This window comes from Barbus barbus (genome assembly GCF_936440315.1).
Source record: "Barbus barbus genome assembly, chromosome: 8".
In the NCBI taxonomy this organism is placed as follows: domain Eukaryota; kingdom Metazoa; phylum Chordata; class Actinopteri; order Cypriniformes; family Cyprinidae; genus Barbus; species Barbus barbus.
The window spans coordinates 8,416,825-8,430,153 of record NC_136736.1 but is presented as its reverse complement, the minus strand read 5'-3'; the positions used below and the strand labels follow the sequence as shown (position 1 = coordinate 8,430,153).

General features: G+C 37.8%; 1 protein-coding gene across 2 annotated transcripts in view; it reads right to left on the bottom strand.

The window, feature by feature from the left end:
* Positions 1–13,329, bottom strand: part of LOC306874086 (catenin alpha-2-like) — a 488,426-nt gene that overhangs the window by 23,339 nt on the left and 451,758 nt on the right. For both annotated transcript variants that reach the window (XM_079423823.1, XM_079423824.1), the window contains 2 exons: positions 1,938–2,030; positions 475–631 (listed from right to left, as the gene is read on the bottom strand). In XM_079423823.1, coding sequence (XP_079279949.1) covers positions 475–631; positions 1,938–2,030 — 250 coding nt within the window. The remainder of the gene's footprint in view (positions 1–474; positions 632–1,937; positions 2,031–13,329) is intronic.

The following is a 13,329-nucleotide window of genomic DNA, read 5'->3' as shown; positions in this document are numbered from 1 at the left end:
GTGTATGTCCATTGCAAATACAATAATCTTTTTCATGAATGCAAAACAAGAAGACTTAGAGCTGTGGATAAAATAACAATACAGTGTTAGCACTGTTTCAAAGCAAGGCTACACATGCAAAGGGTCATAACTGTTCATATTTATGTTGAATTATATGGCCATTTACATTCTTATTGGATGGACATTCCCATTCAAGATAATGGGATCTTGATGGTGGAGGCAGCTGACATTTTAGAGTGTTCATTATAAAGAGGGATAAATAGACATGGCTATATTATACTGCTGTACTCAGGGTGGAGAATTTAGATGTCTAGAGAAGGATGATGGATGTTCACATCTATGCTTACAAAGCTCTTACAATGTTTTAATATTATGGATACTGAATGGCTGTGTTTTCCTGTTCACCACCAGGCAGTAAGTGCTCAATGGTGGTCTCACAAAAACATAGAATATAGCAATCTGTTTCTATTTTACCTGAAACAGACAGAAAGTCATCAACTGAAGTAATGTCATCAACGGCCTCGGTCAGGATGCGTACTTGCTTCTCCCACTGGTCCTTGAAAACATCCATGTTGTCCTGAGCAACCTTGCTTTGAGGACGTGCGGCCAAGGTCAGGGCTGCATTGATTACCTGTGAGAAGGAAAATCGTATGATTCTGAACCTTACCTAAATCTAGGGAAAAAACTACAAAACTAATTGTAGAGTCATGCTGTAGACAAATGGTATAAACACAAGAGTGAATCCAATACTTTTTTTAATTAACCAGACATTTTATCAAACCATGTGCATGTTTTTAATTAAAATTATGCAGTTGCACATTTTTGCATTCCTTATGATCCTAGAAGAGCTTCTGCTTTTACAACTTTAAGTCATATAATGTTTTGTAAAATCTTAACTAGAGTAAAATTTGTTTCTGCCAAATTATCTTAGTAGTCCAGCTTTACACTGCTGAGAGGAAACCACTTTGAACAATTCACAATTACTTCCAGCGTTTTTTAAGGTAGCTTCACTTGCAGAGGGTCAGTTTATTAGAGTCGGAATGTGAGACCTGTTAGAAGGAATTACTGTGAAAATGCTTCATGAATCTTAATACCTCAATTAAACTGAAACCTTTAATTCTAGTCCAACCTTACACATAACCAGTTTACTCCATGGTCAGTCTAGATTTCTTTCTGACACTTATAATGAAGAATTGATTAGTGCATGTTTCTCCAAAGATATTTCTGAATGCCTCAACTAGGCTGACTTTTCATTTTGGAGACAACTTTTTACAATTCAATGAATTTTCAGTGGATACAATCAAATTGATCTATATTTCTTATAAATACATCACAAAAAATAAAGGCTTTGCCAATGCCATTTTATAATGACTTTGAATAGACCATATTCCTCCAATATACATTCCCCCAAATGATTATCTCTGTTCATGTTGTCTCTTAAAAAAATGGTGTAACGTAACCAAGCCTTTTTATGTTTCCATTGGATTTTTCCTGACTGACTGACTCCTCATATATATTTTTTTCTGAATGGGTTACGAACAGCTTTTCATGTTGACTTTGAATAGCTGACTTAGAATTTTTTTTTTTTTAAATCTAATGTGAGTCATATTTTAATAAATATGACAGGTTTGGATATGTGCCTGGCTATGCTCTTCTCCATCATTTGAGGAATAACTGCTGCAATCAGAGAAAAATGTTCACCTGATTCTCTTCTAAAGGCAATTCTGTGCTTTCAGTGGCTGGTTATAGTGCAGTGGTTGTTGCAGCGGGCAAATAGTGCTATATGTAATAAATAGTTTTGCAAATAAGGTGTATTATAGTGAATAAGTGGTACAATGTGTTAAGTGAATTACTATTTGTCAGTACCGTATAAAACTGCTGCAAGAGGTTACAGAAACCTGAATAGTGGATGGATAGCAAAGGTTCAGGCCATTTACCTGAGGACACAGGCTATCGATCTGTGTAGCAGCCATGCGCACCAGCTTCACCCCCTCCTCGTTGTTGGAGATGGAACAGGCGAGGTTGGCCACCTGAAAAAATAGGGAGAAAGCAATATTAGGGGGTCATTTGTAAATTGAGGTTAAAGTATAAAGTGACCTTGTGGTTCTGGTTGCCAGATTTCTGTAAATCAGGCAGGTTAGACTAGCATTTGGACAGGGGAAAATAAAGCTCCCGAGCAGAGAGCACACATATACAAACACACAGGCCTTTTTGCTGTTCATGTTTGAAGCTATCAGTGCTGTGTGCAATGGATAAGGATTTAATGCTTGGCTTGAGAAGGCAATGTCAGGGCAAAATATGCACAGAGAGTTAGGGCTCATTCAAGTGTTAGATTGGTATTTGTTATTTCCCAGCGTGAAGAACATGATTTGTGGGTCCCTCATCCCCTCTGCTCCCCCAGCCCCAAATCATCTCGCCTTGCTCTCTCGTTTACTACTTTAAAAATAGCGTCTATTTAAATAATTGACATCACACACACTGTAATTTGAATTTTTACCAGCCAATCTCCTGGACATATTAGAGGCTGCCTCTTCATGTTCTCCTCTGAAACGATACAAGGACAGTGGTCCGGTCACACGCTATAAAGGCTCCCATTGCGAAAACACAATTACCCCGAAAATGTCAGTGAACACAGAGAGGGGTCCTAATTGGAGGTTGCCATGTTTCTGTTTTTCACTCTTAAAGTAATGTCTATTTTTCCATCTGAAATTTCCACCACAAGCACTTTGGGTTTATTATCAAACTTCACACGCATATGTAAATCATTAGGCCAGTTTACCTAGGGAAAAAAAAGAAAAAAGAAAAAAAAGTGACAGAAGAAGTGTAATTAAACTACCAGATGGCTCCTCTATGCGCAATACCTCCTTGTCTGATTTCTGCCTGCCTGCAGCCCTCAGGTTACCCATCATGCAGTGCATCTGGCAACGCCGGATCGGTGCATACACGTGAATACACATGTGCGATGAGAAAAGGTCTCTCTCGTGTTTGCTCACTTCCATCATAAGAAAAGCATCTGCGGAGGGAGCGATGGCCAGATTGGATGCTAAAAACCTGGCTACCTCCCCCTCCCCTCCTGCCAAAAATGTTGGATCTGACAGAAAACACCGGATTATTGCTAAGAAAGTTTATAATTTGGTGACACGTCAGACCTCAATGAAAGGCGCTAATAGGTGTGTCAGTCCTGTTTTGATAACAATCCAGAATTGGTGTTCCAAGCATCTCGTCCTCTGCTGGTAAATCAGATTACACAGCAGTCACGAGTAAGGATTTTGACGGCGCTAAAGTGACATATGCCTGCTGGCAAATACAATACGACTGAAGCCATATCAGCGGGCTTCTCTTCTTTTTTTAAGGTAAATCGAGGCAAATCAAATCTGTGTTAGAAGATTCTTGCTTACGGCCCTTTTCTCCTGTTTACCCCTGACAGCTCTGAATGCTTTGATGGATCGCTCTTGCGTTTAAGTGTGTGCTTGCATGTGTGTGTGTTTAGCTGCTACTAAAATGTAAAGACTGGAATGCTTGAGGGTTGCACATGATGATGTGTGCATAAGAGTACTCGATTGATTCATTCTTTTTATTGCATCATAGAGGCAACGTGTTTACAGATCCCATTCAAAAGCCACAACATACCACATGGTTGGAAGATGTGTTTTTTAATTGAATTAAATCTCTCTGAATTATGTAGTGTGTAAAATTCACACCCTTATATGAGAGAAGAGGGTCCATTTTCCATTCACGTGATCCCCTTAATGAGTCGTTCTCTCATTAATTTTTTTTATTAATAAATAAAAATGACAAAAGCTGTTACTGGGATGGTACCCATTCAAAAAAGTCCTTTCCTTTCCTTTTCTTTTTTTTTTAATCATCTGAGAGTGTCATTCCCAACTGTCAGGTCCAGCTTGCATTTTAGAGGTGGAGTCAGGCCTAAATGGAAGTGGGCACCAGTTCCGCCACCTTGTCGGTAGAAAAAGGGGCACAAGACAGCAGCACAAAGGGCCGGATGGGAAGGTAGGGGGTTGTTTTATACACCAGGCTGGCAGTGTAAAACTCACAGCATTTGCAGGAAATAATATCCTGTCATGTAGTTGGGCTGTTGCTTCCCTTGGTCCTCACTAGTCCTTCATGGTCTGAACACACAGTCAAACCAGCAGCAGGTCCTGGGCGGCAGCCAGAACTGGCCGATGCTCCAGCACTCAATTCTCAGAGCTGGATACTAGCCAAGACACAGTGTCCGGCCAAAAATACTAATTGCAATTATCTAAAGAACCACTCCTTCTTTGTGAGTCCTTTTTATTTTATCAAAGAGAAGGCCCCTGTTAGGTAGCCAAGGATGTCAACATAATATTCATGAGTTTCATGCTAGGTTGAGACAACCGTGTTTGCGTATGCCCTTGCATGTTAGAGACAGCATCGTAACCGTGTTGTCTCTCTAAACGACCATTATGTGTTGTCTAGTTAGAACCTTATGAAAAAAACTATTGATTTCTGAGCGTTTCATTTGGACATCCACATCCAGTGTATCGGCCTTACCCTTGACTAGTTCTTAAAAAAAATAAAAAGTAAAATGAAGAAGAAGAATGATCCTCCAAAATGTTTGTTCCAAAATATGCTATTTTGGCATATTCAAAAGCAGCATAAAATGTACCCACTGTGGAGAAGGAAATACCAGAATAAGTATTGTTACTGTTAATTAAAAACTAAAATTAATACTACTAAAACAATTTGTGTTAATTAAAATAAATCTGAAATTAAATATAAATATTAGATGGAAAACGTTGTTACCTTTGCAACTAACTGAAATAATGTAAAGTGTAAATTGATGGTACATTACTAAAACAAAAATAAAGCTAAATAGAACTAAATCACATGAAAAAGAAATACCTAAAAGGAAAATTGAAAATATGAAAATAATGTTAATTCACAATATTTAAAATAAACTAAAAGTCAGAGAAATATTAATCATAAATGTACTTGTAGTTCAACCAAAATGTACTCCAATTTTTGTGGGTGCAGTGTGTTTTTAATGATTAAAAACATTTTTTTATGTTTTTTGCATTATATTAGCAAACTCCGCCGGAATCAACTTCAGGTCAAGTCTTCTGTGCACTTCATAAGAGATGCATTTAGATGGCACAAAAAGTGATTTGATACGTAGAGCATTTGATAATTGGTCACTACAGGGTTCCATTCAGGTTTCAACATACAGTATGAAGGCAGCTCACTAGCTCATAGTCTCTGCCTCCTCACTTTGTGGACATTAAATCAGTATTTCAGACACCTCAGCACTTCTTGCTGGAGCCATTCCTGTCAAAATATAGGTATTGTTTATTGTATTTTCCTCTGGAAAGGGAAAAATTGAATGAGTGCACCTCATCTGCAGGCTGCACTGAAGTTGATGTCAAAAGAGAGTCATTTAAGAGTGGGGCACAAAAAGGTGTTAGCCTGACTGCTTCTCCCTATTCCCCAACCGTACCCCGGTCAGAGTGCAAATAAATCAGCCTGTCAGCATGGATGAAGCAGAACGGCCCACTGGGGGGGGGGGGGGGGGACAAACACAGGTCGCTAAGCGTGACCATGCGAGAGCTAACAACAAACCTCAACAGCAAAGTCCCAGAAGTTTGAAACCTGATGACCCCTGACGTGTCTACAGGGAAAGTTGGAAAGGCCCAGACAAGTTTACATACTGGTTTGAATGCAAAGTACAGGAAAACCACAAGAAGTGTTAGACTTGTCAGAGTTGTGATCCTGAGAGTAGCATACATGCTACGTCACCCACATTTTGCTGTGGTGTTCATGCAGATGATACGAGTTTGAGTCGGTTCTACATAAATGCCCAGTTCTGTCATGAAACTCTAGATGGTGCAGCCTGATAGGTTGCAAACTGATTGGTTCATGTTGCATACAAAGCCAATAAGCTTTGCATATAAATGGCTGATCTACTAGGTAATTTCACAGCATGCTTTCAGAGCTACTCTGAAACACTTCACCTTCCCCAGCTCCACCTGTATAGATCTGCCACAGATTATTTTATAGGCAACTTTTGCAGCAGCAGTATGTCTTAAATACTCACAGCACCATTTATGCGTATGTATTGGCAGTAGCAAGTTTATGCACTTGCTTTTCAGCAACACAAGCAATAATTTACAACAACAGCAAAAACCAACAGCAGCAGCAATTCAGCAGTGAAGCAGATCTATTCTGCCAAGACCAAATACATTAGCATTGTCATATCATTTACCATGATAAAAGCTTCTAACAGTTGTCATGATAGAACTTTATTTCTGTTCCCCCTAATTCCCTATGCTCTCGATGCTTGGTAATTGTTAAGATGAGGTCACATGATTTTCACAGGCAAAGTTTCAATAAGAATCAACACAATTGGGAATTTCACATGAGGGTGAAATATTTCCGAACAGATTTTGCACTGGTTTCAGTTGGTCATGCAAATTCACCACACTGACCAACACAGCAGCCAGTAAGGAAGGAGTTTTCCTGTGATCATCATAAATCTGAAAAAAAAGACAAAAGTTCAACGATCTGGACTGTATATTAAAATGTAATGGATGGAATGTGGCTGAGAAATATCCTAATAACACAGCACATCTTCTCATTTGACATCTCACGGAAGTGAATTAGCCATTCTGGCTTCTTACACTGACACTTCTGCCCAACATGGAAGAGTGCAAAAAGTCAAAGCTGGTGGGCCTGTCACAGCTATGGAAGCCTGAATCCCTCAATGGAGCTATATTATTAGAATCTACATGTCCTTAGCCAGTATGCTACACTAAACGCCTCCAGCTACCACACTAAACTGGGTCACAGGGCTGCAGTCTGGAGCAGGTCGGCCATCAGCCAAGAGGCCTTTTTTTCTCCTCAGGTTCTTCAGTTCTTCCACTCTTATCTCTGTCAGGTTTTCTTTTTGAGAACCTGAAAAGTCCCCATTAGAGCTAGAAGTCTCCAAACTACCTCAGTGAAATGTTAACTGTCACCAAAGTTGCGCTAAGAGGCTGGCATTTGATGTATGGGGTTGTCATAAATAGACATCATGTGGAGATAATGAGATCTGGCATGAAGGTCAATATGAAAAACTATCCCAGCCCCTTCAGAGGTTTAGCCTTGGTGAAAATGAAGGGTTCGGTGTATGCATGGGTACATTTCAGCAAAGTTAAAGTTAATGGCTTTTGAGGAGCCATTTAAAGCAAGTTTAAGATCTAAATGATGAGTGGAAAATCACCATTAACAGTCTATAGGACAAACCTTGATCTCTCTCCACAAATACAACATTAAATAAATATTATGCCTGTTCCTGGTCTATTTCATCTGATATTAATATAAATACCACTGGTACTGTCAACATTGTTATGAATGATATTATTGTTGTTGTTGTTAGCATTGTTGTTGGCATCATCCTCATAAACAGGGACTTCCCTTATGAAAAAACTAATACTAAGGATGTTATTATTTAGAATTTGACATGATCACTATATGTTTTTTTCTTTTTTTTCTTTCATGAATATCATTATTTGTTTATTTATTTTTTTTAAATGTGAAAAAGTGATATTATATGGGAATACAAATGATGATGACGATGATACTAATAATAAATTAATAGTGCCAATATTATTTTAGTATAATTTAGATAACATTATATTTTTAGTTGTATTTTTTTATGTATATTATATTTATGTTTTTTATGAATTGATTGATTTATGAAATGTTAACTTTTTTGTTTTACTTAACTATGATGACACCTAAAAAGATGATAGAACACACCTGAAAACACTGTACTTTTTGTAAATGTAAAAAAAAAATAGATAATATCAAAAAAAATCCCCCACTATCAACGTATACAGGTGCATCTCAATAAATTAGAATGTCGTGAAAAAGTAAATTTTTTCTTAAGTTATTTCAAAAAGTGAAACGTTCATACATTTTAGATTCATTGCATGTAAAGTAAAACATTTAAAAAGTTTTTTTTGTTTTAATTTTGATGATTAGAACTTACAGCTCATGAAAGTCAAAAATCAGTATCTCAAAATATTAGAATATTTACATTTGAGTTTCAATTAATGACCATCCCTACAGTATAAATTACAGGTATGTCTTGTTCTATGAAACCACAATAATGGAGAAGACTGCTGACTTGGCAATGATCCAGAAGACGAACATTGACGCCCTCCACAAAGAGGGTAAGTCACAGAGGGTCATTACTTAAAGGTGTGGCTATTTACAGAGTGCTGTATCAAAGCATATTAAATGCAAAGTTGACTGGAAGGAAGAATTTGGGTAGGAAAAGGTGCACAAGCAACAGGGATGACTGCAAGCTTGAGAATACTGTCAAGCAAAGCTGATTCAAACACTTGTGAGAGCTTCATAAGGAGTGGACTGAAGCTGGAGTCAGTGCATCAAGAGTCACCACGCTCAGACGTCTTCAGAAAAAGGGCTACCAAGCCACTTCTGAACCAGAGACAACGTCAGAAGCGTCTTACTGGGCTGTGGAGAAGATAACTGGACTGTTGCTCGGTGGTCCAAAGTCCTCTTTTCAGAAGAAAGTAAATTTTGCATTTCATTTGGAAATCAAGGTCCCAGAGTCTGGAGGAAGAGTGGAGAGGCACACAGTCCATGTTGCTTGAAGTCCAGTGTGAAGTTTCCACATTCAGTGATGATTTGGGCTGCCATGTCATCTGCTGGTGTTGGTCCACTGTGTTTTCTGAAGTCCACAGTCAACGCAGTCATCTACCAGGAAATTTTAGAGCGCTTCATACTTCCTTCTGCTGACAAGCTTTATGGAGATGCTGATTTCATTTTCCAGCAGGACTTGGCACCTGCCCACACTGCCAAAGGTACCAAAAGCTGGTTCAATGACCATGGTGTTACTGTGCTTGATTGTCCAGCAAACTCGCCTGACCTGAACCCCATAGAGGATCTATGGGGTTTTGGCAAGAGGAAGATGAGAGACACCACACCCAACAATCCAGATGACCTGAAGGCCGCTATTAAAGCAACCTGGGCTTCCATTACACCTGAGCAGTGCCACGAACTGATCACCTCCATGCCACGCCGAATTGAGGCAGTAATTAAAGCAAAAGGGGCCCCTACCATGTATTGAGTACATATACAATTAATGAACATACTTTCCAGATGGCCAACAATTCACTAAAAATGTTTTTTATTGGTCTTACGAAGTATTCTAATTTGTTGATATTGAAATTGGTGGGTTTTTGTTAAATGTGAGCGTAAATCATCACAATTAAAAGAACCAAAGACTTAAACTACTTCAGTCTGTGTGCACTGAATTAATTTAATACATGAGTTTCACAATTTGAGATGAATTACTGAAATAAATGAACTTTTCCATGACATTCTAATTTATTGAGATGCACCTGTAGACTGCAGTAAATGGACAAGCTGTAACACTGAAAATCGACTGAAAACCAACTTCACTAGGAAATATAGGAGTTAGTGATAAGCCTCTTCAATTTAAACCCTGGGCACTGTAACAACTATCAAAAATGACTTCAACCACATAGAAGTACATGGAGGACCGCACACACACATCGTCCCAGGTTGAGTTTTATTTGTCTCCAGAGTCTTTAATCTTAATCATGCGAGTCACAGGCCTTGCTTAAGAAGTCAGTGAGCGTCCACACTACTTTCCTCGACTAAGTCACTGTGCCAAGGAGCTTATTGCCTGGGAAACCTGCAGTTTGGAGTGTGGCATAATTAAGTGCCTCACAATCAGCCAGTTGATAAACAAAGCCTGAATTGAGGCAAATAAAGGAGAGCCAACCAAGTGAAAAGAGAAAGCCTGTCGAAAGCCATTTTGATTACTTTTCTTCTTACTTCAGGAAAGGAGCAGTGCATGCCATTGTCGGCTTATATTGCTTACAAAGTGAATGACATTTGCAACTGGTAAGATCAACCGCTGACACTAACTAAAATTATATTAAACTAATTTAAACTTAAGGGGACAAATAATCCAAAAATGAAATTTCTGTCATCCGTTACATACCCTCATGTCGTTCCAAAGTTTCTTTCTTCTTTAGAACATAAGCTGTTTTTGCCCATACAATGAAAGTCAAAAGGGTACAAAACAACTTTCTGCCCATTAATTTTAATTGTCAAACAAACAAAACTGATTGAACTGTTCCTTTAATATACATTTTTTTTTTATAATTAAAGAATATCACACAGCATGCAAATTCAGCAAAATCATTCCTAATTCTTGCAGGAACATCTATTGACTGCAATAAAATAAACCCCTCGTGTCTTTTTCATTTGTCTGCTACTGCATTTGCATTTAGTTCTGTTGCATCAGGACTTGATTTGGGCTAGATTAGATATTGATTGCTATTCTTGTGACTGCAGCCAGTGTGTTTTTAAGTCAGACTCTTCCTTTCCTGGTTTATTCTTTCTTTCTTTCTTTCTTTCTTTCTTTCTTTCTTTCTTTCTTTCTTTCTTTCTTTCTTTCTTTCTTTCTTTCTTTCTTTCTTTCTTTCTTTCTTTCTTTCTTTCTTTCACTGTTTCTTTTTCTTTCTTTCTTTCTTTCTTTGAAACTAAGTAGATAAGAAAATTTAAGAAAACATATTATACATAAGACATTTTAATATCTACTGGAGGTGGGAGGAATTTTATACCAAAGTACATGTGTACTATAGTATACGATAGTACATACATGTCATTTTTGCTGATTATTTAATGGATAAGTGTTTCTTTTTTAATTAATGGCAATGTCTATTAAATAACATACTTTAACATACTGTTCTCATTTATATCAAATTTGAAAATATAATATTATTGAATATACATCATGTCAGTTTCACAAATTTATATTCATGTGTTTGGTGAGTACATTTCTTATGATCCAAATATTCAACATAGCTATATTTATCCCGTTTCATATCAGAATCAGGAGAAAATATCACAAGTGCGCAGCAACCCAAGATAACATCAAACAATTCCAGAAGACTATTTTAAGGGTTCATATGAGCCACATTTCATGGAGAAGAACCAGCGCTGTGAAATTTAATTTAGTTGCAATGCTGTGTGATTTTTAGCTTTATTAATGAGTTTAACAACTGACAAGCGACCGCTAGGAATAAAAAGTCGAGGCCCAAAGCACTGCGCGGATTGGCATATAAACTCTAATAAACTCTATATTATTTTGATGAATTCTAAATATGATTTATTTGCCAGGACATGGAGAGCTTCTGTCTGGGTACTGGCAGTTATGGTGGAGATGGGTGCCTGGAGAGTAATTTCTAGCATATAAAAATTTACTGACTTCAGTGTGGGACATGGGAAGGTAATTGAAAGCAATATAAACAATCCATAAAGCAGAGTGGACATGCTTGACTTTGTACAAGTGAAGAGGCAAGGGGAAAGGTGGTGACTTTAATCACCGGGGGCAACAGCCAATCGGACGATGCTAATGTATTCAGGGGTGGAGAATTGAGAAGGATGGATGCCCCAGAGGGTGATAGAGCGGTATGGGCCAGGTGGTTCATTGCCACCCAGCTGCGGTGGCACTCAGAGATGCCCTACTGAAGTCCTAGCTAAATCATTACCAAAAGATCTCTGCTCAGTGTGAAAAGTGACTTCCTATTTCAGCTCAAGGCTGTGTGGGCTGTTCTGCTTCAAATCAGGGGTCAGCTCTCACGGACTTATGCGCCCACAGAGAACATTTGGATTGATTGATGTTACGCTCACATCTTGCACTCGGATCCCGACATGCCTTTAAATGGGAGTAGATAATAGGTCTTCAACATAAAAAGCTTGAGAAACTTGGAAGGCATTGTGTGACTCCCCAACTTCCCAAAGTATAAGCGGGCAGCTTTCAGCTTTCACTGAACTATCGATCCCTCCTTGTGAGGGTGCAAGCCAAGCAGTTGTGCTTGGCAGTAAAGCCCAATTATGAAAATGGAGCCAAGCTTGTTCTTTGTAATTTCTCTGTATATTTAAGAATACTCCAGGGCCACCATTTAAAACTGTTTGGAGATAAACAATGCATTTAAAATGTTTGGATGGGAAGAACGCTTGCTGAGTGCAAAACAGAGCAGAGAGAGACAGACCCCTTTGCACTCGACATTAACATGTGATTTCAGTGATCAGATCACAATTGGAGATCACTTGGCTCTATTAATATCCATAAGTAAATGCACCCAAGATTTTGACTGGATTACAGAATTACTTAAATTTGCAAGTAGTCAGGGACAAAGGTATAAATTATACTATTTACTGTTTGAAAAACCTCTTGCACTACAAATAATCATTATTTTTCAATTTGATGGGCTGGTTTCTGAAATCGTTATGTATATTCTCTCTATCTCTCTCTCTCTCTCTCTCTCTCTCACACACACACACACACACACACAGAAATAATGAATATATTAATATATGTATTTTTTCACAATGTGAGAGCAGAATATACAGAAAGAGCCAACAACCCACAATAGAGCACTTAGTAAGAATTAAATATCTCTTGCAATGGAATGTCTTGAGATTTTATCATGAAAAAAATAATAAAAATGAGTGAAAAAAGTATATATTTTTTTATCAAAAACATTTATAAAAATAAATAAATTATATAAACATATATATATAACGCTTTTGTCACCGAAGTTATATGTATATGTATGTATATATATGTATATATATAAATATAGAACCTCGGTGGCAAAAGCTTTTTTATGTGGATTCCTGCCTTTTTCTTTATATTCTTCTCTTATAATCTAAAAAACACAACAGGCACATATTGCGATCTGGTCAAACCATGCAGTGAACAACACCCCATTAATTATTACCCTGGAAACTGTTTGGATTCCTTTGTTTTTCTTCCCAAATCCTCACTCACATTTATTTCCTGGTATATTTTCACAGGGGTACTTTAAAATATCATTTTCTAACCTAATCTTCACTTCTAATCTGTATTTTCATCCTTTACTGTGGGAATGTTTAAAGTAGAGAAAAATTTTTTAATTCTGTAAAGAAAGAAGAAAGCCTATATGATGTAATAAAACTGTCATTTTTGGTCACATCAGAGATGCCAGCCAGCCAGCCAAAAAATATCCAGACACTATCTGGATACGAAACGCATGTTAATGCAAGGAGTAAAGGGGGCCAGAGATAACCTTCTGATAGACTGCATTTCAGATACAGGCTATTGAAAGCTCTCAGATGAGGATTTGAGGGGTAGGAGTGCTGAAGCAGAAAGAGAAAGATATCTTGCAGGGTTTTTTTCTTGGGTAAACTGTGGCAGTTGCAGGTTTTGGATAGCTCCTCTTTTCTACCTGAGTGTGAAAAATGAGCAAAGCTTGAGACTGAGATGGT